Here is a 27,508-nt window from a genome sequence, read left to right on the forward strand (position 1 = left end):
AGTATAGCTGATAATAATAGCTAACATTATTACCTTGAACTTAGTAATAACAACTCTAAACACATTTAGTTTAATTATTGGGATTTATATTTCTGTTATTTTACCTGTTAAAAATGATATGGTGGTGTTATATTCAAAGTTTACATTTTCCCAATAATATGAACAACATTTCATACATAAAATGATATCTGTCTAATTAATGGTAACATGTTTATTGGTTTGAATATAGAACATATTTAGTTTGGCATTGGTATATCTCTTAGGATTCTGAAAGGTATCGTTTATGTATAGCTTTTGGGAAATTAATAATAAACTAGCAGCCTAGAGAATGAACATAAATTTGAAGAAGCTAATTATTTAGAACTCAGACAAAGGCAGATATTTGGATAATCTGTCTTTCAATTACAAATTCTTCTACAAACAAACTGAAAGGAACATAAAAGTATGATTTAATTTACAGCAAAATGTTACAGATCAACAGTGAATGCATCAGGAAATTTTACTGAAATAATTCTCAAAAAGTTAAGAGACTCAAAAATATATTGGCACATTTATAATACCTGACATAAGTAATAATGACTGATATATATATATATATATATATGTATACAAAACAATTTTAACAGATTCTGGACCTCTTGTTCTTTACATCAGCACCTGCTGTCTAAAGGGTCGAGACAAAATACTGTGCCTTCAAGAGTTAGTCCCATTTTGAACCCCTCCTGTAAAACAAAGTAAAATCATTAAAATAGGAAATGCTCATAGGAAAAAAAAATCTGTAAATGAAAAAGACTATGAACAAAAGTTGAAATCTTCATGCTTTGATCAAAAAAGAAATAATTATATGTCAAATGTTGACTTGTCAAATTTGTATCAAGTGCTTTAATATCCATTAACATTTTAAATGTTTTAAAAATATACATGAGGTTAGCATCCATAAGCTAGCTAGATAGCATATTAAAAAGACATGACCAACCTAGACAGCATATTAAAAAGCAGAGACATTACTCTGCCAACAAAGGTCTGTCTAGTCAAAGCTATGGTTTTTCCAGTGGTCATCTATGATGTGAGAGCTGGACTATAAAGAAAGCTGAGTGCTGAAGAATTGATACTTTTGACCTGTGGTGTTGGAGAAGACTCTTGAGAGTCTCTTGGACTGCAAGGAGATCCAACCAGTCCATCCTAAAGGAAATCAATCCTTTTGAATATTCATTGTAAGGACTGACGTTGAAGCTGAAACTCCAATACTTTGACCACCTGATGCGAACTGACTCCTTGGCAAAGACCCTGATGCTGGGTAAGATTGAAGGTGGGAGGAGAAGGGGATGACAGAGGATGAGATGGCTGGATGGCATCACTGACTCTATGGACATGAGTTTGAGTAGGCCCCGGGAGTTGGTGATGGACACAGAAGCCTGGCTTGCTGCAGTCCATGGGGTCACAAAGAGTCTGACACGACTGAGCAACTGAACTGAACTGAGCATCCATAAGAGACAGAAGAAAACAGAACTAATGGAATTAATTTTAAGACTTAAATGTTTCTTTTCAGTAAAGTCTACTTTATGTCATTCTACTATAGTTTAAAAAGATTCCTTGACTTTAAAGGTCAGTGTTCATTTAAGTATAAGCACAATAGCTAGATCTCAAGTTGATGACAGTTTAATAGTTTTCATCTTTCTTTCTTTCTTTAATAGTTTTCACCTTTCTTTAAGTGAAAGGTGTTCACCTTTCACTGCCCAGAGCCTGGTAAAATAAACTGCATTGCATTTAGGAATTGCAATGCTGTATCCTATGTAGGGGATCCTATGGTGGCAATGGACTGCAGACCACTTTGCCATGGAAAGAGCTTCCTCTGCAGCTTCCCTGGTGACTCAGTGGTAGAGAATCTACCTGCCAATGCAGGAGATGCTGCTTCAATCTCTGCATTGGGAATATTTCCTGTGTTTCAGGGAAGAAGCCAGTTCTGACACCATGTTGGAAACTGTTTCTTTGACTTGCTTTCATTATTATAATCATACTAAATGGCTTGCCTGGCGGACCCTGCCCCTCTGCTTGATGGTAAACTAAAGTGCCTTTGTTTAGCTCATGGAGAGACACTTGTCCTGCCCACCTGTGAATAGAAGAGATTAACATACCCCTTCTGAAGGCTGGGCATTCCCCTGGAGATGCTTTGCAAGACTGAAGACCCTTTCACTTTACTTCCCACTGCATCTCTCTTTCTATTCTGCCTTTTGATTTTAATTCCTCATTGATTCTTTTTCTCTGATCTATAAAAGAACCTGGCATCCAGACCCCAAGAAGATGGTTATTTTGAGGCAGAGCCTTCCATGTTCTCGGTCTGCCAGCTCCCCGATTAAAGTCTCTTCCTTGCCTCAACACCTGTCTCTTGGATTCATTGGCCTATTGTACGGCAGGAGAGCAAGCTTGGACTTGGTAACACCTGGAGAAGGAAATGGCAACCCACTCCAGTATTCTTGCCTGGGAAATACCATGGACAGAGGAGTCTGGCAGGGTACAGTCCATGGAATCTCAAAAGAGTCAGACATGATTGAGCGCTCAACAACTAGTTCTGCAGTTGCTTGCATTTGCAAATTATTTGAATCCCACTCACCCCAGCATGTTTTAGCATCTTCCCTGGTGGCTGCAATGTGGGAGACTAGGGTTTGATCCCTGGGTGAGGAAGATCCCCTGGAGAAGGAAACAGCAACCCATTCCAGTATTCTTGTCTGGGAAATCCAATGGACAGAGGAGTCTGGTGGTCTACAGTCCATGGGGTTGCAAAGAGTTGGACATAACTGAGAGGCTAACAGTTTTTCATAGCATGTTTTAAATGCTTCTGGAAGTTAAACTGCCTTTAATTTATTAATAGCAAGGACCCAATTGCCGTGAAAATTTTTTTTCAAAGAGTTTTAGTAAAAATTCAGTGGCAAAGGATTTTGTCCTTCTCTTCTCAAAGCTCTCTTCTTTTCTGCACAAAGTAATTGAATGATGGACCATCTCTGGCCTTACTATCTCTCCCATACTCATCTTTGCCCATGAAATGTAGACAGCAGTCTGTTCCTGAGGAAAAGAAAATCTCTTTCAAAGAGAGGGCTTCTGCCCTCTGTCGTGCTTTGTCTTTCATTTAATTAGATGACAGCCAAATGCATATTCATTTGCATTTCCTCAAATGAATTTGAGAAATTTGAGTTACCTTCAAATAGAATTGGTGTCTAATGTACTTTAATTATAAGTTCAATGCAAACAGTATCATATAGAGGAAAAGAATCATTACAAAATGCAAGCTGCACCTTTTTCGCTATTAGTGTTTTGAGAATGCTCTTCATTATGTCTACCGCAAAAAGTCCACATGGCAATACCATCACTTTAATGGTTTTTCAAAACTACTTCTCATTATTTGAAATACAAATTCTATTTAGTTAAGTAAAAGTCAGAGTACTTACCATATATTTAAAAGCCTATTTTGTCACAAGCAGAAATATTTTGCCAACTGTATGCATATTTTTTAAACAGCTGCCAAATGGTTAGAAAAGTCAATACTTTAAACTGAAAATACTGTAAATAAACTTCTTTTTAAAATATTGTATTTGGATATCTGAGGATCTATGTACTATATCATCTTCTGGAATATTATTAGATAGATAGACAAGTACTGTGGGTATGTATTATCTTTGCAAAGATTTGATATCATTGTTTTTAAAATGTTATCAGTTCATTCTGAAATTAAACCACTATCTCTTTAATTACCCTGAAAATATAATTTATCAGTGTGCTATTACTATAGGAAAAGCAGAATAGTAATCAAAGTAAGATAGGAGTTGATCATTATTTCAACAGCAGCAAAAAATATTTGTATATTAATTATAAGAATATCTCCAAGTTTTTATAAGGATCCTTTTGGATTCCTTTTACATTAACTTAATTATCTCTTTTGACAGACACATTGTCACATGGCTGCATGGTTTTCTTTCCTCCTAAAATAAAATTTCCCACACATTTTCTGACCCTTCCTCTCTAGGTCTCCTTTAGTAAGTCATGATTTAACAAATGCTCAGTCCTTCTAAAGTTCCATATCCTCTTGAATTTTAAACCTCTGAATGAAAATAAAGCTTATTTATGTAGGGATGGAATGGAGACTATAATTAATATCACACAAAATAATGATTTTATTATTAATATATTATTAATAATATATGTTATATAAAATGTTTTCCCCAATTGTATTTTCTTACTTTGAAATAGAAAAGTATATCAAGAAAAAAAAAACACTCATATGTAACAATTAACATGTTGAAGTATGTCCTTTGAATCTCCCTTTTCTCTAACTATAAATTTAAAAAATAATTTAATAATATACTATATATTATATATAACATTTATTTGATGTATTACATACATTATATATAAATTTCTGTATTCTATTTTTTTAATCTTAGCAGAACAAATTTCTTTGAGTCCGTGTAAAACTAATTTGATGATTTTATGATGTTTTATTAATTTTAATATGATGTTTCCTGAATTTTATAATTTTAAATACGGTTGACTGGATGTTTCTATACATAGAGAGTTTCCATATTCATAGTTATTTTCTCTTCAGGATAGATTGCATTAAAGTTTTTGATACCACATAGAAATACACGTATTAGCAACAAATTCCTGCTCGAGCAATGCTATGCACTGATCTTGACCCTGCAATGATTTAGAGTGCCTGTTTCATCACACTTTGATTTGTACTCATATTAGTAAAAAATAAAATGCTTAATTTGCTGAACTAAAGTAGCGTTTATAGTAGTTGATTTGCATGTTTTCTTTGATTAGATTTAACGTGTCTACAAGTACTAGCCATTTGTGGTCCTTTGTGAGCAACTGCCTTTTCATCTGTTGATTATTTAGTTTCCCTATCATTTGTCTACTTATTTTAATTATATATACACAATATGGTTATACTTTTTAAAACAAAATTAAAAGAAGTATAGAAGGTTTTCTACAAGAGACTGCATGTACATCTTTTCCTTATAAAGATTTCTTTATAATTCAAAAGTCTGGTAAGTATGTAATTGTATTTCAAATATTTTAAACTATGCAAGGCTTCCAAAATTTATCTGAATATGTGTTGTATATTTCAGCTATACACTGATCTTGCGAATTATTAACCACTTGAATTAGCATCATTTAATGCAAAATTCATTCATCTTTCATTGACTTACCATGGTTCTTTTTTAACATGTTAAATTATTATAATGAATAAGGTACACTTCTGGAATATCAATACTATTACACTAATTTGCCTGCCAGTGACAGGTAATGAGAAATGTAAATTATGTCAAATCAGATACCCACATAATTGATTTTAAAGAAATATCTAATTTTCTAACAATTTATAAAAAATATGGCTTAATAGTTCTGCTTAAATTCTTGCATTCATGAGATGTTTTTTCGATTTCCTCTGTAAATAAAACAGTAAAATCCAAAATTTCAGTAAGCTTAACTCAATATAATTTATATGCATGCATGCTAAGTTGCTTCAGTTGTGCTGACTCTTTGCAACGCTATGGACTGTAGACCGCGAGGCTCCTCTGTCCATGGGATTCTGCAGGTGAGAATACCGCAGTGGTTGCCAGGCCCTTCTCTGGGGAACCTTCCTGACCCAGGGATTGAACCTGAAGCCCATTATGTCTCTTGGCATTGCAGGAGGATTGTTTACCATTAGCACCTATACTGTATTGTTTTTACATTATATGTAAAGATAAAAATAGTAACTAAATGTGTGCATTCAGTTAATCAGGCTAACAAGATTAATAATGAAAGCTGTCATAGATTTTAGATAAAATATGATATTACTTTAGTTAAACTTGCAAATAAATCATGGATTAAAAGAAACAGACAAACAATGAGATGGACAATGCCATAGTGACTTATTCATTGAAAAAAACTTCAAAATATGAGTATAAACCTCTTTAAATAATAATCAGACATATCCATGTGAACTGCTATTTGAGTATTTATTAAATAAAGCATGCAAATATTAAGGTTTAACTTCAAGAAGCCATAACTTGTTTAAAATATGAAAATGATATACCAACCATCTCTGGCGCTACCAACCATGAAAGCAGAAAAGAATGAAAAAGACATTAGGAAATAACAAAAACAAAAGCAAAAATACCACAGTGTAACATTATTTATCTAACACATGTTAAATCATTCCAATACGTTGTTTCTCAAACTAAGTTTCTACAAAAATCTGGAGATATAGGCTTATCTTCAAATATCTATAGAAAACGTTTGTTGTGTGAAAATCTAAAAAAAATAGTAGTAATTATTTGTGGTTTTTATAACCTTTGAGAACAAATACTACCATATCACTGTCCATGTTTTTGTCTGTTCCTACAAGAACATTAGCACCGAGGTAGAATAAGCGTAATTGATAAAATTAATGAAAAGGTAAATTATTTACATATGAAATAAATAAAGCATTATCACTAAATAATCATGTACTATTTGCATGAAGTCTCTTAGTATTTGAACTATAGAAAAGATGTGCAAAAACTGTGTCATCAAATAAGATACATGCTGATATCAACAGAAGTTTGATATTGATGGTTTTAGCTTCAGCCAAGTAAAATAATCCATGCTATTATATTAAAGTTTGTAATTAGAATTGTATTAGGTGTTATAATTTTGCTTTTAATTGATGTTTTGAATTAACAGTTATATAAGATCTAGAAGGATAAAATGCTTTTCAACTTTTTGTAAGTATTTATGAAATGTTATAATAAAAGTTTAAGTCAGTATTAAGGATTTAAAATAATTTTTTATGCAAAAGGGAATTATAAATCATTCAACTTGAGAAATTTTTATTTTAACATATTCTTAAAAAATCTCAAGATATGTTAAACAATCCAACTTTTAAGATAGAGAGGTATTATTACATCTGGAATAATTACATCTGGAATAATAAGGAAGATCACATAATACTTAAAAAACTGCTTCATACCTTCAGTCCAAAATCAGTGAAAGGATTTTTATGATCTTTCTAAGAAGTAGTGTTTTTATCAGTGTTAGAAGATCATAATCCACCCCTTAATTTTTTTTCCAGGAAACAAAGCATAGAAGAGTGAGTATATTGTCCAGGCCGAATAAGTAAATTTATCACATCTTCTCTTTATCACATCTTTTCAGTCAGCTTCATATAAGCTGATTGATATAATGAGCTGATCTCTGACTGCAATCTACCACATATATATTGTCTTTTTGGTGAAAAATAGGACATAAAAACTTCATCAAGATATATAAGGAAATATAAAGAGAAGACCTTATTATAGTACTTATAATGCTAATTATTAATCATGGCCCACTACACAAAATATCTTCAAACTTTCAGAACAACTCAGAATTGAAAAATACAAGGGAAAGAAAGAAATGAAAATGCAGCTGGACTACATTCCTCAACAAGTGGTCATTTGGTGTCCGCTGCTTCAGTAAGAGCCCAGAAGAGCCCACAATGCTTCCTTCTTTTTCTACATCCCCACCCCCACTTCTTTGGAATTCTTGGTTTTAGCTATCAGCTTAGTTAGCTATCTTTTTTAGTTAATTGTGGTACATGGTTTATAACATTATATAAATTTTATGTGTGCAACATTACATTGCAACTTCTGTATATACTACAGTGTGCCCCAAAGTTTAGTTTCCATCCATAACCATACAGTTGACCTCTTTTACAATGATTCCTTTAAAAGAATGATTTCACTCTTACAAAGCTTTTCCTTCATTCACCCATTCACAATTTTGAAATTCATAATTGTTTTAAAAGACTGAGATCAAATCTTATAAATCTAATGCAATGACCTTTTAATTTTTGGATTTTGAATAATGAACTCATGAAGAATTCATGCAATTTTGTATCAAAAAGATGCACCACCTTATTGACCCTGTAAATTGCACCATTAAGAAAAAAACACAACAAAACCTTATCTTTAGCATCTGAGTATTTTTAGAGTGAAATGTATATTGTTATTTTAAAGCAATTATTTTAAGTAAGTTGATAATAGTTCAAGGGAAGGGTAACTATAGTATATAACATTTTCTAGGAACCACAGAAAAAAGAAAAAAAGATTATGGGCCAATCTGTTAAAATAATCACCTGCATCTCATCTAATTTTGATTGAATGTCTGGCGGGAAGTCCCCTGCTCCACAGTTAAATGGGTCAAAAGGTTCTGCTCCAAACAGGTCCCGCTCTAAAAGGAAGAAAATAATATAGTGAATGAAATGATAAGGAGTGAGTTGAAGTAAGTTAAGTTCAGTCATGTCCAACTCTTTGTGACCACATGGACTGCAGCCCGCCAGGCTCCTCTGCCCATGGAGTTCTCCAGGCAAGAATACTGGAGTGGGTTGCATAGCCCTCCTCCATGGGATTTTCCCACAACAGGGATCAAAGCCAGGTCTCCCCCACTGCAGGCAGATTCTTTACCAGCTGAGCCACCAGGGAAGTCCTAAGTTTCGAAGCAAGATTAAATCAAGAAAAACCTGCATAACCAAATGAGCCTCTATCCACAGTAAAGACCAAAAGGAAGCAAAAATCCATTTTTATGATGATTTAAAAACTATCTGGTGGCAAAGGACTATTATTCAGAGAGGTTTTTAAGCCTTTAAGTAAGAAATAGCAAAATCACTAAATGTTTGATAATTAGTATATTTCAATGCCTATATTTTACCGAAGCAATTTATTTTCTTTTACATTTTTATTCCTTTTGAAGCAATTTAAATGTACTGAAATTGATGTATTATTCACTGAAACTTCCCTATTCCATTTATTGATGACCCTGAAACACAATAGTGACACAATATGTAGGACCTGGTAGATTAGTAAGTAGCTTAACTCATAGTTCATGCACTTTAATGTCACCCTTTAGCCAGGAAAAAAAAAAAAAAAAAATTAAGGAACAATACCTTGTGTAGCATGAAATCACATCACCTTCCTAGGTAACCACAATGAGACTATTTCTCTAAAAATGTCTCCTATTCCCCACACAAATTTTTTTTAAAAAAATTGCAGTAATGGGGACTTTCTGGCTGCCCAGTGGTTAAGACTCCGTGCTTCCAATGAAGGGGGAATGGGCTCAACTCCTGGTAGAGTAACTAAGATCCCACATGCCACATGGCCAAAAAAAAAAAAAAAAAAATCCACAAGAGTAATAGAATATCAGAAAGATCCCTGTACATATATTTTAAAGTATACATTGCAATGCATACTTCAAAACATATAGACAGGGAGTTTTATATATTCTATGGCTTATTATATGCCAAAGTTTTTAAAGAAATTTCTTTCCTCTGAATACATTCAAAGCCAGTCTTAAATGACAAAAAATTAAACTGTCTATAGGCAATAAAATTTATAATGTAGCAAGATTTTCACTTTTCAGTTCAGTTGTCCAGTTGTGTCTGACTCTTTGTGACCCCATTGACTGCAGTATGCCAGGCTTCCCTGTCCATCACCAACTCCTGGAGCTTGCTCAAACTCAGGTCCATCAAGTCAGTGACACTATCCAACCATCTCATCCTCTGTCCTCCCCTTCTCTTCCTGCCTTCAATCCTTCCCAGCATCAGGGTTTTTTCTAAAGAATCACTTCTTCGTATCAGGTGTCCAAAAGTATTGGAGCTTCAGCTTCAGCATCAGTCCTTCCAATGAATATTCAGGACTGATTTCCTTCAGGATTGACTGGTTTGATCTCCTTGCAGTCCAAGGGACTCTCAAGAGTCTTCTCCAACACCACAGTTCAAAAGCATCAATTCTTTGGCACTCAGCTTTCTTTATGGTCCAACTGTCACATCCATACATGACTACTGGAAAAACCATAGCCTTGACTAGATGGACCTTTGTTGGTAAAATAATGTCTCTGCTTTTTAATATGCCATCTAGGTTTCTCATAGCTTTTCTTCCAAGGAGCAAGCATCTTTTAATTTCATGGCTACAGTCACCATTTGCATTGATTTTGGAACCCAAGAAAATAAAGTTTGTCACTGTTGCAATTGTTTGCCCATCTATTTGCCATATGCCATGATCTTCGTTTTTTGAATGTTGAGTTTTAACCCAGCTTTTAAAACCCTCTTCTTTCACTTTCACCAACAGGCTCTTTCATTCCTCTTCACTTTCTGCCATAAGGGTGGTGTCACCTGCATATCTGAGGTTATGGATATTTCTCCTAGCAATCTTGATTTCAATTTGTGCCTTATCCATTCCAGCATTTCTCATGAATAAACTTTAAGCAAGGTGACAATATACAGCCTTGACACACTCCTTTTCCAATTTGGAACCAGTCCACTGTTCCATGTCTTCTTGACCTGCATATAGATTTCTCAGGAGGCAGGTAAGGTGGTCTGTTAATCCCATTTATTTAAGAATTTTCCACATTTTCTTGTGATCCACACAGTCAAAGGCTTTAGAATAGTCAGTAAAGCAGAAGTAGATGTATTTCTGGAATTTTCTCACTTTTTCTATGATCCAATGGATATTGGCAATTTTATCTCTGGTTCCTCTGCCTTTTCTTTTTTTTTTTTTTCCCTCTGCCTTTTCTAAATCCAGCTTGAGCATCTGGAAGTTCACAGTTCACATATTAATTGAGCCTTCCTTGGAGAATTTTAAGCATTACTTTACTAGCGTGTGAGATGAGTGCTATTGTGTGCTAGTTTGAATATTTTTTGGCATTTGCCCTTCTTTGGGATTGGAATGAAAACTGACCTTTTCCAGTTCTGTGGCCACTGCTGAGTTTTCCAAATTTGCTGGCATGTTGAGTGCAACACTTGCACAGCATCATCTTTTAGGATTTGAAATAGCTCAGCTGGAATCCCATCACCTCCACTAGCTTTGTTGGTAGTGATGCTTCCTAAGGCTCACTTGACTTCACACTCCAGGATGTCTGGCTCTAGGTGAGTGATCATGCCATCATGGTTAGCTGGGTCACTGATATCTTTTTTGTACAGTTCTTTTGTGTATTCTTGCCACTTCATCTTAATATCTTCTGCTTCTGTTAGGTCCATACCATTCCTGTCCTTTATTAAGCCCATCTTTGCATGAAATGTTCCCTTGGTATCTCTAATTTTCATAAAGTCTTTCCCATTCTATTGTTTTCCTCTATTTCTTTGCACTGATCACTGAGGAAGGCTTTCTTATCTCTCCCTGCTATTCTTTGGAACCCTGCATTCAGATGGATATATCTTTCCTTTCTCTTTTGGTCATTGTAGAGAGTTTTTACAAAACATGGTCTACTGGAGAAGGGAATGGGAAACCACTTCACTTTTCAGGAAACCATCTTTTCTAAATTAAATGCTTTGTAAGAAGTAATATTTATCTACTTGAGTTCTATGAATAACATATTCTCAACCATTCCATGACTCCCATTATGAAAGATTGTTATATACCTTATTGCAAATTTTTTTTTCAGATTCATGTATTAAATAAGTTAAGAAAAGTAAAATGCTTAGAAGTTTCTGGTGCTGGTAAGTACTACATAAATAAGGATATACAATTTACATCCAAATAAAGTCGCTTTTAAGAATGAAAGGAATGTTACCAATAATTTCATCAGGATGAAAGGTATAAGCCAGGGCAGTTCTAAATGAATGGGGATTTACTTTTACCTTAGGTATAACAGATGGGTGTTATTATTATTGTTGCTATTTATTTTCCTCAGTCTGATGTTTATTATAGGCAATAAATCAGAACTTGGAGAAAGTTTTCTTTGGAAGAGTATCTTGGATACACATTAACAGGATACAAATTAAGCGATGCTTTACACATGGTGAAGAAATGAATTAGTAAAGAGAAAGGTCTGTCAGGAGAGACAGAGATTCTCATTACACAGGTCTTCTAAAGTTGGGACTCAAAACCGTCAGAGATTTCAGATGGGCTTAAGGGATTCTTTTAACATTTCTAAAGTACAATGAAATTTTGTATGAGTGAGCATGTTGTGCTTTTAGGTGAAAGAGGTTTAACATTAAATTTATCATATTCTTTGGGGTCCATAAACCCCCAAGTTAAGAAACTACTAATTTAAATATCAAATATATTAATATCATGCAAATTAATAAACAGAGCTCTTTGGCATATTTTGGCCAACTCAGATGGATCTAAAACCCATAAAAAGTCATGTAAGTCTAATTTTCAATTTAAAAAGATTTAGTATGTAATTAATAACATGAAAAGTATTTAATCTAATGTAAGAGCAAAAGGACAAAAACAGGTGATATTTCATTTGGTCATTCTTTCCTTCATCAACTAAACATTTATTGGACGCAGTATGTGCCATACATTTTGCTAGGCAGTGGATTAAAGCAGTGAGGAACGGACTTTCCAGTCAAGTGCCTTCCCTCCTATAACTTATAACCAATTAGGAAATATGATATGAAACAAATTAAAACCTCATATGTATTCAGAGATCAAAAATTTGCTCTGGAGAACTACTAGGGTTCTCAGGCAGTAAGGAAAAAAACTAAAGGGTCTTGTAGGTTTCTGCTTTTATATATTTAGAACATAAAGAAAAGTAAATGAATGAATATATTTAAGATTTCATTTAAAGAAAAAGTCCTAATACTAAAATCCCATTGGATTAGAGTTTTAGACAATTTTACAATTAAAATTGAGTTGAACAATCTGTCCTTAAATTGTTAGTATAGATAGACAAAAAGACAATTGATAGATAGTTGGTAGATAGAAATGATACAGTAGTAATCAAAACTCCATATCTATCATTTATTATCTATCTAGTCTATCTATTGATATATTATTGTATTTACTAAACTCAGACATCAGCATAGGTAGACATTAAAAAATATAGCAGGATGTGATGTCAATTTCTCATTAATAAATTCCTTAAAATAATTTACCTATCTCTACCTAGATTTTCCAAAGATGTTTCAAACTCACAAATGTCTAAAAGAGAACTCCTTCACTTTCTCCCTCTCTACCTCAATTTTTCTCATTAACAACATTTGGTCTAAAATCCTGAATTGTAATTGATTTTGAACTCTCACTCATCATCCTGATGGATAACTCTCAATTACCATTCCTTCTAAGTGTCTTAAAATCTATTCACGCTTCTCAATTTATATTCTATTTGGTTTTAAGTTGTCCATTGTAGATACACAGCTAACTTATATTTCAAAATCTACTGTGTATGATAAACAAATAAATATTGAATGAAATAAATGAATGAGTAAAAGAGTGAGAAAATCAGAGGACGTAAAAAACAGTGGTAAAAGAAGCGATCTGCCTGCAATGCAGGAGACCAGGGTTTAGTCCACAGGTTGGGAAGATCCCCTGGAGAAGGGACTGGCTACCCACTCCAGTATTCCTGCCTGGAGAATTCCATGGACAGAGGAGCATGGCAGGCTACAGTCCATGGGGTCGCAAAGAGTTGGACATGACTGAGCAACTAACAGTTTCACCCCTCTCAACATTTTCACAAACAAAGAGATGTGGGACACTCATGAGGACAAGAAATATCTCATTTTGGAAAGATTGTCTACCATGACATGTATATTATGGATTATTTCCCTGAAAAAATATTTTGCGTCAACAAAAAATATATTCAGAGGAATTTAAATATGCTATATTTCAACTTAAGTATTGAAATATTTTTGTACATTGACCTAATATTATTACTTTGCATTTACAAATTAGCCCTCAGAAATTTACTGAAGGCCTAAAATGTGCAATGCAGTTTGTTAAGTTCCACAGGGGAAATAGACTATAGGCTCTGAAATACTTCACAGCTTTAAAACTTCAGAGCTACATTGAAAATGTCTTAAGTGTGAACCAGAGAGGAAGCAATAAAGCATAATACGTAAAACTCTTTTCTTCAGTGACCCTTTGGATTTGCTGACTGATCAAGACCATTGGAAACCATTCTTTAGCTTTCTGTGAGAGGGCACAGATCAAAATATAGTCAAGACATTGATGATTAGCATCTGCTAGATGCTTTCTAATTCAACAGAAAAAGACTTACATATAGAAAGATATATAGAAAGTAAATCAGAAAAGCAATGTACTTATTATAGCTTTTTAAATATCAAATAGAGAACACTTACATAGAGTTAGTTATAAAGAAATCATGAAATTCATAGATTTATATATATGAAATTCATAGATTCACATGTTTCTTTAAGACTACCCACATGCCCTATGATAAAAACTTAAACTGATCTCTCTATATATGTCAAAGATAACTAATTACCACCAGGGTTGTTTGTAATCATTGAAAACATATTAAAAATATAACCCCAAACACAATAAAAACATAATTAAGTACCTTGTATTATGATGGAATTAATCTTATACCAAAATACCATTTTTCATGAAATAGTTTTAAATGCAAATAGTGATGTCTTTAGTAGTATACTCTGAATTATAAAGTAAAATATATAATTCACTGAACTTGTTACATATATATAAACAAAAATTTTTGGTTATTAAAATTTCTAGTGAGCTTGTTAAGATATATGATTTCACATAAAGAGCTAATTAAACATTTAAAATGTACACAAATGTAGCAAAAAATATTGATTTGTTTAGAAAGCTTACTAATCTCGTTAGATCGACTAGGTACTGGAGGCGGCTGCATGCCATTGTGAGTAGGTATTGAAGACTGGTGTGATACCGGAGAAAATGGAATCATATCAAAGATGTCAGTAGAGGGTGACTTAGGTGTCACACTGCCTGCCTGCAATGAAGATAACACGCATTAGGGTAGTAGTCCATATAGACACATTATAATGAAAAATATTTCACATACATATAAAAGACATGTCAACCCAACACATGTGGTTGAGTCATATGAACTTGCCACTCTGTAGATCAAAAATGGTTAAGTAGGCAATTTCATACGAATGAACCACATATGCCAAATGCTCATTGGCAAGAAAATCTCTACAAAAATGTTATCAAAGATGATGGCAAAAATGGTGACAACACTATTATAGACAGCTGTATCTTTTATATTGGATTTTTTATATATCTAGAAATAATTGCCATTTATATCCAAGAAGTGAAAACATGTTACAAACAATTTCTTTAAAACCTTGATATCAGTAATGTATTTTGCATAAGATTATAAGATTTAGACAGAAATAACTGAACTTACGTGATGCATCTTAAACATAACCATTCAAAAGCAATTGATAAAGATTTAAAAAAAATTTTCAAGGAGTCTATTTTAAATTGTATTTATAACTCTAGTGACTGCCAACTATTATATTCATTATAGTGACATTTATTCTTAGAATAAGTTTTCATCAAGTTTTCTACAATAAATAGGTACTTTGTAAAATAAATTATAGTCACTAAGTATACCACCAAAATGGTTAAGTTATCTGGGCCAATCTGGACTTGGACGTAATGTCAGAATGAAACAATCATCACTTTACATAATATGTAATTTACATATAAAATTACATAATATGTAATTGTCATACAGGGAAGAAATTATATATATGTATATCATCTATAAACCAAAGAGAATTTTCATTTTGGAGAGAAATAGTGAGGAGAAATTAACTTTTCTTATAAGAACATGAACATTGCTTGGAACTGCTTAGAGTGGTACACATTAAAATTTGTGTTTTCAGAATACATTTTTTTTTTATTTATAGGTGATGTAGGTAATGAAAAATAAGCCTGATTGTGTGTAAAGAGTAACTGATTTGCTATTCAGTTTACATGACTGTTATTACATTTTTTTCATGCAGGATAATAAAATAGCTGACATCTTCCTTTCTTTAGCAACTTACTTTCCCTTTATGGTTTATCAGTCACAAACACTATACAAAGACTTGGAGGAACCTTCCTCCTACTCAGCAATGTTTTCCTAATCAGCCTCTCTCTCCATTCCCCCTGGCATCCATCTCTCTCCTCTTTGTCAGGATTTAAAGATACTCGAATCTTGACTTTGTCAAAACAAACCAACCAAAAAGCTCTTTACTCAGCGCTTCTTTACTCCTCTAGACCCTCATTTCTCTTTCTCTTCTCTATTGAAGCTGAGCTCTTTGAAGGAGGTATTACATTTCTTGCCTGTTTACTTCATCCAATCCTCAATTAAGATCATTCTAGACTGTTCTTTTTTTTTTTTTTTTGATCCCACTCCATGGCATGTGGACCTTAGTTCCCCAAACAAGGATGGAACCCAAGCCCCTTGAACATGGAGTCTTAACCACTGGACTGGCAGAGAAGTCTCTAGATTGCTCTTTTTGCTGAGCTGTACTTAAACAGCTTTGCCAGTATCACCAATGGCCTAACTTCCCAATTACCATATTTGATGAATCTTTTGTTTTCTTTTTAAAATTTGTACTGGCGTATAGATGATCTACAATATGGTGCTAACTTCAGGTGTACAGCAAAGTGAATCATTTATACATATACATATATCCACTGTTTTTAGATTCTTTTCTGATGAACCCTTGAAAGTACTTGTCCTACTTCATCTTTTTGTGGATTTGGACCACCACTCTCTACTAGAAGGGCTTCCTTTCTGGCTCAGCTGGTAAAGAATCTGCCTGCAATGCAGAAGACCTGGGTTCCATCCCCTACGCGGGGAAGATCCCCTGGAGAAGGGAAAGGCTGCTGCTGCTAAGTCACTTCAGTCGTGTCCGACTCTGCAACCCCATAGACGGTAGCCCACCAGGCTCCCCCATCCCTGGGATTTTCCAGGCAAGAACACTGGAGTGGGTTGAAGGGAAAGGCTATCCACTCCAATATTCTGGCCTGAAGAATTCCATGGGGTTGCAAAGAGTTGGACAGGACTGAGTAACTTTCACTTTCAATTTCTCTACTAGAAACTCTCTGATGTCAGATGACCAAGTATGCAAAAATGGCACATAAAGGCCCCAGATCACATCATCAACTCAAGACATACTTGATTTTTTCAATACTATGTAAATGGCATATATTGGCAGAATTCAAAATAATATATGGGATAATAAAAATAATTTTCTATTTAGCAAATTACATGCGGTCTTGGGATGCTGTTGTCACTGTCTGGCTTGGGAAGGCCCCGTTTAGAAGGTGGTGGTATTAACAGTCCCAATGATAGTCTGGAATCAGGAGAGTTGACAGGAGTGACAGTAATGGAAGAAATATTTAGACAGGGAGATGAATCATCAGTACTATGCCAGAAAGAGGGCGAGCATCTCTGAAACCCGTGTTGCTCATGATCAGACATTTTGTGCAGCAGCTGTAAAGGAATGACAGAGAAATATACTAAGGAAAAGAAATAAGACATGGAGGAAAAAGAATATATGAAAATTTATTCATGAAAGAGTATTGTGAAAATGATAAGTAATTTCAAAACAACTTTTCTAAGATTAAAACAACTAGTTTGAGTAGATTTTTTCCTATGGCAGGACCTTCAGATTCTGTGTTCTTTAATTGGATGCTTTTTTACTGAAATATTACATTTTTATATATTTAAATAAAATACTGCATTCAATATAACTTAAGAGAAAGAAGGTAGAGAGGGAAATGACAAATGCCTGAAGATTTATTTCTGAGAGAGCTTCTTTGTGATGAGATGGGAGAAGGAAAAAACAGCAACAAGGAAAAATGTCAGTGGGAGTAAAGTCTAGTAAAAAGTAAAGTCTGTAGAATTTTCAAAAAGGGGTACAGCACACCTCTTAGATTTAATCCTCCAATCATTCTTTTAAAGTCTTAGTATTAGTAGTATTATATCATTATCATATTAAAGATAGGGGGGTCAAGGCCCATGGATTCTTTGTGATTTTAGACTTCCCTTTCACTTTTCAGTTTCATGCATTGGAGAAGGAAATGGCAACCCACTCCAGTGTTCTTGCCTGGAGAATCCCAGGGACGGGGGAGCCTGGTGGGCTGCCGTCTATGGGGTCGCACAGAGTCGGACATGACTGAAGCGACTTAGCAGCAGCAGGAGCAGCAAGGTAAGAAGCAAAGCCAAAATTCAAAACAATCTGACTCCAATCATCATGCCCTTTCTATAGGTAGTGAGTTCCAAGTGGTAAAATTTTGGGGGGATGAACAGAGGCATTGTTGAATGACTTCAAATAAATCAGAGAGATACATAATAATAAACAACTATTATAGTATACTGTATGGGGTCAGTCTTTGGATGACTTTTGGAAGCTATTTTCATTACATCATGGAAAGCTATTGTCAAATACTGAGCTGGACAGAGTTGAACAGCCAGATGTCAGAATGGTCAGTTAAAACAACCACACAAATGAAAGTACATAATAATTGAGCCTTTATTCACTTACTGTAATAGTGTAAGCAAGAGGCCAAAAAGAAAGTGCTGGCTTCATTAAGGTCCCATTCCTCAATGAATGGCACTGGGCAAAGGTCAGAAGCATCATTACAGAAGCAGGGCATTCTCTCTGTCTTGCCAGGGAGCCCTGAACAAAAGGTTCCTACTGGTTTGGTTTGGTTTTGGGGGAGAGAATAGGGGAACAGAGGGAAGATCAAGGAAAAGAACTAAGAGTAGAAGATACTTAAAACTGAGCTTTACTGGAGAAATACCACTAGTATTTCTCTAGTGGCGTGATACCAAGGGATCATTTCATGCAAAGATGGACACAATAAAGGACAGAAATGGTATGGACCTAACAGAAACAGAAGATATTAAGAAGAGGTGGCAAGAATACATAGAAGAACTGTACAAAAAAGATCTTAATGAACCCGATAACCATGATAGTGTGATAACTCATCTAGAGCCAGACATCCTGGAGTGCCAAGTGAAGTGGACTTTAGGAAGCATCATTGCGAACAAAGCTAGGGCAAGATGATGAAACCTGAGCCATTTCAAATACTAAAAGATGATGCGGTTAGAGTGCTGCACTCAATATGTGAGAAAATTTGGAAAACTCAGCAGTGGTCACAGGATTGGAAAAGGTTAGTTTTCATTCCAATCCCAAAGAAAGGAAATGCCAAAGAATGTTCAAACTAGTGCACAATTGGACTCATCTCACATGCTAGCAAAGTAATGCTCAGAATTCTCCAAGCTAGACTTCAATAGTACATGAACTGAGAACTTCCAGATGTTCAGGCTGGAGCTGGATCATAGGAAAAGCAAGAGAGTTCCAGAAAAACATCTACTTCTGCTTCACTGACTACACTAAATCCTCTGTGTGGATCAGAACAAACTGCGGAAAATTCTTAAAGCGATGAGAATACCAGACCACCATATCTATCTCCTGAGAAACCTGTATGTATGTCAAGAAGCAACAGTTAGAACTGGACATGGAACAACGGACTGGTTCCAAATTGGGAAAGGAGTAGATCAAAGCTGTATATTGTCACCCTGCTTATTTAACTTATATGCAGAGTACATCATGTGAAATGCCAGGCTGAATGAAGCACAAGCTGGAATCAAGATTGCCAGGGGGAAATATCCATAACCTGAGATATGCAAATGACACCACACTTACGGCAGAAAGTGAAGAGGAACTCAAAAGCCTCTTGATGAAAGTGAAAGAGGAGAGTTTAAAAAGCTGGCTTAAAACTCAACATTCAGAAAACTAAGATAATAGCATCCAGTCCCATCACTTAATGCAAACAGATGAGGAAACAGTGACAGACTTTATTTTCTTGGGCTCCAAAATCAATGCAGATGGTGACTGTAGCCATGAAATTGAAAGATGCTTGCTCCTTGCAAGAAAATCTATGGCCAATCTAGACAGCATATTAAAAAGCAGAGACATTACTTTGTGGACAAAGGTCTATAGAGTCAAAGCTATTGTTTTTCCAGTAGCCATGTGTGGATGTAAGAGTCAGATCATAAAGAAAGCTGAGTGCTGAAGAATCAATGCTTTTGAACTGTGGTGTTGTAGACTCTTGAGAGTTTCTTGGACTCCTAGGAGATCAAACCGGCCAGTCCTAAAGGAAATAAATCTTGAATATTCATTGGGAGGACTGATGCTGAAGCTGAAGCTCCTATTGGAGAAGAAGGAGACGACAGAGCATGAGATGGTTGGATGGGATCACTGACTCGATGGGCATGAGTTTGAGCAAGCTCCAGGAGTTGCTGATCGACAGAGAAGCCTGGCGTGCTGCAGATCATGGGGTCATAATGAGTTGGACACGACTGAGAGACTGAACTGAACTGAAGTGTCAAAATGTGTTTTCAAGGGCCCCCCAAAGATGGTCTGGATGAGACCATTAAGAGAGGCCTAGGCCAAGGGCCTCCAATAAGTAGGCCTGTAAATGGAGGCACCTGGGCTGAAATGCAGCTACCTGTAACAGTGTGGCTGCCTGGGTGGGGCAGGGGCCAAGTCTTGGCCTGCAACTCCTCTGCACGCAATGCACTAAATCTGCAGTGGTGCCCGCAGCTTTCCCCCATGAGACTTGCCACAGAAAGACTTTGTAACTTTGTAGGGTCTGGAGGATTTGGCCTGGAGCCAGGCTTCTAGGCTACAAATCACACTGCAGATATTTTTCAACACTAATAGGACTTGGTGGTAGACAACACAAATCTGGCTTTTGACAAACTTCACGGTGAAAGGTGGTAACTAAAATTATAGTTAGAAGAAACAACAAGCTTGAAAGCATCTTTAAAGTTGAAGTCACTTCACACGTTTCAGGAAGCAGAGGGGGAAACAAGGCAGTGTAAAGCGAGAAATTTAAGCTGAGGAAAGCATTCAGTGTGGAAATAAGTCTATGATGGTCCAAATTATATAACTTATCACTATTAATACGCACATGCATGCATGCTCAGTCGCTAAGTCGCCTCTGACTCTTGTGACCCCATGGACTGTAGCCCCCCAGGCTCCTCTGTCCATGGGATTTTCCAGGCAAGAACACTGGAGTGGATTGCCATTTCCTCCTCCAGGGGCTCTTCCTGACTCAGGGATTGAACTTGCGTCTCCAGCATTGGCAGGTGGATTCTGTACCCCTGATCCACCTGGGAAGCATATTAATGTGCATATACAGTTACACGATGACTGCTCTCCCTATTGATCTTCATAGACACCTATCTATCTATAGATATGTGTACATATATGCATGTATGTGTATAATTTTAAGATCTATTTTATGGTCTATATAATTTGCTGTAAAATTCTGTAGTTGATGGCAACCTTTATGTAATTATAGGTAACAACTGTAAGCTCCTGGTGGACAAACATTTGTCTTTCTAAATATTCTGTATAACAGATTACTTGGTATATAATAAACTGTCAATTAATATTTTTCTCTAATTTATACTCCAGCAACTGTTTTAACTTAAACTGTAACTTGACAAGGACATCCAAATTGAGTAGAACATAAAAAGATATTAACTGGAAGTTATCCCTGGGGTCATTTGGCTTATAAATGGGAGTACTCTATATTATGATTTGTATTGACCAAAACATATTACCAGGTTCCTCAAAGCAAACTGAAGCCCAGAAAAACCTAACTTAAAAGTGCTCTAGTGTTTTATCATAGTGTTAATACTTACATTCTACTTCATCTGAGAAAGTATAAATATACTTCATTTAGATAATATAAATGAAGAATGTATATCATATGAAAATAATAGAATATGTCAGTACCCCAATTAAGAACTATTTTTACTTTCAATGGTAAAGCAGGGCTATCTATCAATAGCTTTAGTGTTCAAAGTTTAAAAATTCTAACACTAACTAATTCTTACTAGTTTCTTTTTGCATATACCTGTGTGCTGAGTCGCTTCAGTCGTGTCTGACTCTTTGCAACCTTATGGACCATAGTCTGCCAGGCTCCTCTGTCCATGGGACTCTCCAGGCAAGAATACTGGAGTGGGTAGCCATGCCTTCCTCCAGGGGATCTTCCCAACAGAGGGACTGAACCCATGTCTGTTATGCCTCCTGCATTTGCAGGTGGGTTCTTTACCACTAGCATTGCCTGGGAATGCCAGTTTCCTTTGGTCATCAGTAATCTACATTTGGTCCCCTAGGATTTTTTTGTTTGGGTCATACAGGTCTTTAAAACATTGATTCAGTTGTTTACAGGTTAATTTTAAGATTGTACCTTAAAAATCTAGAGAGTCTGTTTAGAAGTTAGAAAATCCAGAAAGTGGGCCCAAAAATTTATGTAAAAATAATTCACTGGTATTGAGAAATAGCTGTGCCTTTTAAGTTGGTGTCTGCCCTCCAACTCCTCACTCTAACCCCTTGACTAGGACACACATTTATGCCACAGCCTGGGCTCTGCTGACATTTGTGTTTGTGATTCTTAACTTACAAACAATTCAACTTAGAGAATTAGATATTCCATCTGATTCCTTTTAAGAATGAAATCTAAACCCAGCATGTTTAAATACACAGACATATTTCACTAGTGTCTGATTCTGCCCCAATCTATTAGGCCTGGTAAATAAGAATAAGAGTATGTGACTACAGCCCCTAAATGGCATACAGTGGCATTTGGGGCACTGGATAAATATTTTGAGTAGTATCTCTGAAGTTAAGGGTTCAGGAACTAGTCATTCTTTAATATTCCATTTTTAAGTGCTTGAGAATTTTTTTTTTTTAAGAAATGAAATACACAGCTCAGATAAAAATGGCTTGATATTTTTTTAGGCTGGGTGTTGTGTCAATATTTTGATAGATGGCTAGAAACCAAAATTTTGGAACTTTGCTACAGAAGTTGATGGCACTACCGTTTAATCCTTTTATGCTCACAATTATAAGTGCTTTGGTCTTTAGGAAGTTTCATGGGATCTGAATTACTATACTAAGGGAAATGAGGAAATCTATGCTCAACAATTATATGTTAATTATGCAGGAGTTGTTAGGTTATTCAGACATATTAATAATGAGTGTCCATAATTAAGATTTATAGCTATTATAGTTTTAAAGCTCTTTCTTTCAGTGAGTAAAGACTTGGTATATTAGGCCATGATGAATATTTCAACTGTGATATCTGCCTAAGAATGACAATGATGAGACATCATAAAAGGGTTTGAATCCTATCAGTTAATATTGAATACATTTAAACAATAACAAAAAATGCATTAAAGATTAGAAATATTAGAATGATACTGAAATTTTATTTTATGCTGCTAGTTATTTTGGCAGTATAAATCTCGAGAGACTCTTTTAAAACATAAAAAAATAATTTCAAGATTAAAACATGATTTATCACAATCATTAAAATAGTAGAATTTAAAATTCTACTTAGAATTATATTTAAAAAATAAATTCTTTGGATTCATATTTTCAATATAGATGCCTAGCTCTTCCAGGTATCCGGAACAAGAAGAGATCAAATGACTTGATTAGGTACTCATTGTAAGAACAGGAATGAAATATATTTTTCTTCACATTAGACAGGGTTTAGTTCTTTACAACCATCACTTGTAAAAGTGACAGTTGTGAAAGTGAAGTTGTGAACTGGTTAATTCAAATGTTCTTGAATCAATGTTCATGTTTAAACTTTATGCTTTTGTTTAAAGATTCACATTTGGTTTGTTGTGTAATTGAAAGTTTTCACAATCTGCCCTTACCCATCTTCAATAGCAGTTGAGACAACCCCAGAGGAAGATAAATAGGCAGTTTTATTTACCCACAACGAAATATACAGTTTAGGGTATAATTTGCCCTATCAAGTCTAATCAGAGGCCACACAGTTGATTACGCAAAGGTAGACTTTTATCCAGTAACAGTTGGTTTAATTGAAAGGGAGACATTTATTTTACTCAGCAAGAGAAAGTCCAGTATTTCTTAGGACTGCAATTTTATTCATTTAACTTCCTGGCAATGATCTGATTTGGTTAAAATCTTCTATAGCCAGAAAAGTAAAATGTAAGCATGTAAACACAAGAATCATGAACAATTTGATTTAACTTGCTATGTCCACATCTTATAATGGAACGATCTTCTGGAGTGCTCACAAGGCTAAGAGGGCAGAATAAACCTTTTTTTTTTTTTTTTCTGATATAAATACAGGCAGCACTGCCATGTGAATGTAACAAATGGAAATCAGATTGTCCCTAGTTAATTAGTACCAAATGGTGGAAAACCCAACCTCTAATCTATTGCCAAACCACCAGAACACAGCAAACAGCACAGTCAAGCAACGGAAATTTCTCAGTGTATCTAAATTACTGTATAAAATAAAGACCCAGTTTCTAAAACCAATGAAAAGATTTCCACAATTTCAATATGATACAGAGGTATGTAATATGGGCACTATCAAAGGATATTCCATTTGCCAGCAAAGGAACCCAAAATTGAATCATCCAAGTGGTGTTTAGGAGACTTATAAGCATTCTGGTTGTTAAGGACAAGTTTAAAGACAACATGCCAATTTACATAAGAAAAGATGAAAAATAGGAGTAGGCTTTCATTTAGTATGAGGAATTGGTTTCAAGTGAAAGAGTTTGGGATATATAATGGTATACAGTTTTGTGGTTAGAAATGTGCTTTAATATAATAATTATTTAATCATTATATATTATTATATAATACAATAATACTGAGCACAAAAAAGTCTCTTATTTTGGTTTCCTTAGCTAGAACTATGTGAAAGTGAAAGTGTTAGTTTCAGTCATATCTGACTCTTTGCAGCCCTATGGACTGTAGCCCACCAGGCTCCTCTGTCCTTGGAATTCTCCAAAGAATACTGGAGTAGGTAGTCATTTCCTTCTCTAGGGGACCTTCCCCACCCAGGGATTGAGTCTAGGTCTCCTGTATTGCTGGCAGATTCTTGACTATCTGAGCCACCAGAGAAGCTAGAACTAAAATCTCAACACTAAATTTTATACTGGGTATATTAACTACAATAAACAATAGTCCAAATAATGACAGAAAAAGAGCACTTTTAAATCAATTACTGTATCATGGGGCTTCCTAGGTGACTCAGTGGTAAAGAATCCTCCTGCAAATGCAGGAGATATGAGTTTGATCTCTCGATCAGTAAGATTCCTGGAGAAGGAAATGTTCTCATCTACACAGTGACTCCTTAGAGTACAAAGATTCTCCATGTGGAACATTCTACTCAACAAGGCCTCACATTTTTAATCTATGATTTGATATAGAATAATGAGGAACTAAAGAGCCTCTTCATGAAAGTGAAAAAGGAGAGTGAAAAAGCTCTCTTAAAACTCAACATTCAGAAGGCTAAGACATGGCATCCAGTCCCATCACTTCATGCCAAATAAATGGGGAAACAATGGAAACTGTGACAGCCTTTATTTTCTTGGGCTCCAAAATCACTGGAGCAGTGGACAGTGAGTGCAGCCAGGAAATTAAAAGACATTTGCTCCTTGGAAGAAAGGCTATGACAAACTTAGATAGCACATTAAAAAAGCAGAGACACTACTTTGCTTACAAAGGTCTGTCTAGTCAAAGCTATGGTTTCTCCAATAGTCATGGATGTGAGAGTTGGACTATAAAGAAGCTGAGCACTGAAGAATTGATGCTTTTGAACTGTGGTGTTGGAGAAGACTCTTGAGAGTCCCTTGGACTCCTAGGAGATCAAACCAGTCAATTCTTGAGGAAATCAACTCTGAATATTCATTGGAAAGACTGATGCTAAAGCTGAAGCTTCAATTATTGACCACCTGATGTGAAGACCTGACTCATTAGAAAAGATCTTGATGCTGGGCAAAATTAAAGGCAGGAGAAGGAGACAACAGAGGATGTCTCCTTAGTTGGGGACATCCCCAACCAAGATGGTTTGATGGCATCACCAACCCAAAGGACATGAGTTTGAGCAAGCTCTGGGAGATGGTAAAGGATAGCGAAGCCTGGTGTGCTGCAGTCCATGGGGTCACAAAGAGTTGGACATAACTGAGAGACTGAAAAACAACAAGAAATTCATTGGAAGTATTGATGCTGAAGCTGAAGCTCCAGAACTTTGGTTACCTGATGCAAAGAGCCAAGTCACTGGAAAAGACCCTGATGCTGGGAAAGATTGAAGGCAGGAGGAGAAAGGGGTCAATAGAAGATGAGATATTTGGATGGCCTCACTGACTCAATGTACATGAGTTTGAGCAAATGCTGGGAGATAGTGAAGGACAGGGAAGCCTGGCATGCTTCAGTTCATGGGGTCAAAAAGAGTTGGATATGAGTGAGTGACTGAATAAAAACAGCAAAGAAGGATTACCATCTATAAGACTGAAATTTCCTAATAGAAAATCTGATCCTCTAAACTATTATTCTATATTACAGAAAGCTGCATGGCGCTGGAGCATTGGCTGCACATGGACGTCACCAGATGGTCAACACCAAAATCAGATTGACTATATTCTTTGCAGCCAAAGATGGAGAAGCTCTATACATTCAGCAAAAACAGGACTGGGAGCTGACTGTGGCTCAAATCATGAACTCCTTATTGCCAATGTCAGACTTAAATTGAAGAAAGTAGGGAAAATCATTGAGGTAAAACTAAATTATATCCCTTATGATTATACGATAGAAGTGACAAATAGATTCAGGGATTAGATGTGATAGACAGAGTGCCTGAAGAACTATGGACAGAGGTTCATGACATTGTACAAGAGGCAGGGATCAAGACCATCCCTAAGAAAAAGAAATGCAAAAAGGCAAAATGGTTGTCTGAGGAGGCCTTACAAATAGCTGAGAAAGGAAGAGAAGTGAAAGGCAAAGGAGAAAAGGAAAGATATAAGCATCTGAATGCAGAGTTCCAAAGAATAGCAAGGAGAGATAAGAAAGCCTTCCTCAGAGATCAATGCAAAGAAATAGAGGAAAACAACAGAATGGGAAAGACTAGAGATATCTTCAAGAAAATTAGAAATACCAAGGGAACATTTCATGCAAAGATGGTCACAATAAGGGACAGAAATGCTATGGACCTAATAGGAGCAGAAGATATTAAGAAGAGGTGGCAAGAATACAAAGAAGAACTATACAAAAAAAGATCTTCATGACCCAGATAATCATGGTGGTGTGATCACTCACCTAGAGCCAGACATCCTGGAATGCAAAGTCAAGTGGGCCTTAGGAAGCATCACTATGAACAAAGCTAGTGTAGGTGATCGAATTCCAGTTGAAGTATTTGAACTCCTAAAAGATGATGCTGTGAAAGTGCTTCATTCAATATCCCAGCAAATTTGGAAAACTCAGGAGTGGCCAAAAGATCAGTTTTCATTCCAATCCCAAAGAAAGGCAATGCCAAAGAATGCTCAAACTACCACACAACAGCACTCATCTCACACGCTAGTAAAGTAATGCTCAATATTCTCCAAGGCAGGCTTCAACAGTATGTGAACTGTGAACTTCCAGATGTCCAAGTTGGATTTAGAAATGGCGGAGAACCAGAGATCAAATTGCCAACATCTGTTGGATCATCGAAAGAGCAAGAGAATTCCAGAAGAACATCTACTTCTGCTTTATTGACTATGCCAAAGCCTTTGAGTATGTGGATCACAACAAACTATGGAATATTCTTCAAGAGATGGAAATACCAGACCACCTGACCTGCCTCCTGTGAAATATGTATGCTGGTCAAGAAGCAACAGTTAGAACTGGACATGGAACAACAGACTGGTTCCAAATTGGAAAAGGAGTACA

General features: G+C 35.6%; 1 protein-coding gene across 9 annotated transcripts in view; it reads right to left on the reverse strand.

Annotated features, from left to right (window-relative positions):
* Positions 1-432: 432 nt before the first annotated feature.
* The window catches only part of GULP1 (GULP PTB domain containing engulfment adaptor 1), a 333,659-nt gene continuing 306,583 nt past the window's right edge, over positions 433-27,508 (reverse strand). For 7 of the 9 annotated variants that reach the window (XM_061433196.1, XM_061433200.1, XM_061433210.1 and 4 more), the window contains 4 exons: positions 16,996-17,220; positions 14,577-14,715; positions 8,141-8,235; positions 433-722 (listed from right to left, as the gene is read on the reverse strand). In XM_061433196.1, the coding sequence (XP_061289180.1) occupies positions 651-722; positions 8,141-8,235; positions 14,577-14,715; positions 16,996-17,220 (531 nt within the window). In that variant the 3' untranslated portion in view covers positions 433-650. The remainder of the gene's footprint in view (positions 723-8,140; positions 8,236-14,576; positions 14,716-16,995; positions 17,221-27,508) is intronic. The other 2 variants (XM_061433248.1, XM_061433257.1) reach the window with 1 other exon arrangement.

The sequence above is a fragment of the Bos javanicus genome, chromosome 2, assembly GCF_032452875.1.
Source record: "Bos javanicus breed banteng chromosome 2, ARS-OSU_banteng_1.0, whole genome shotgun sequence".
NCBI lineage: Eukaryota > Metazoa > Chordata > Mammalia > Artiodactyla > Bovidae > Bos > Bos javanicus.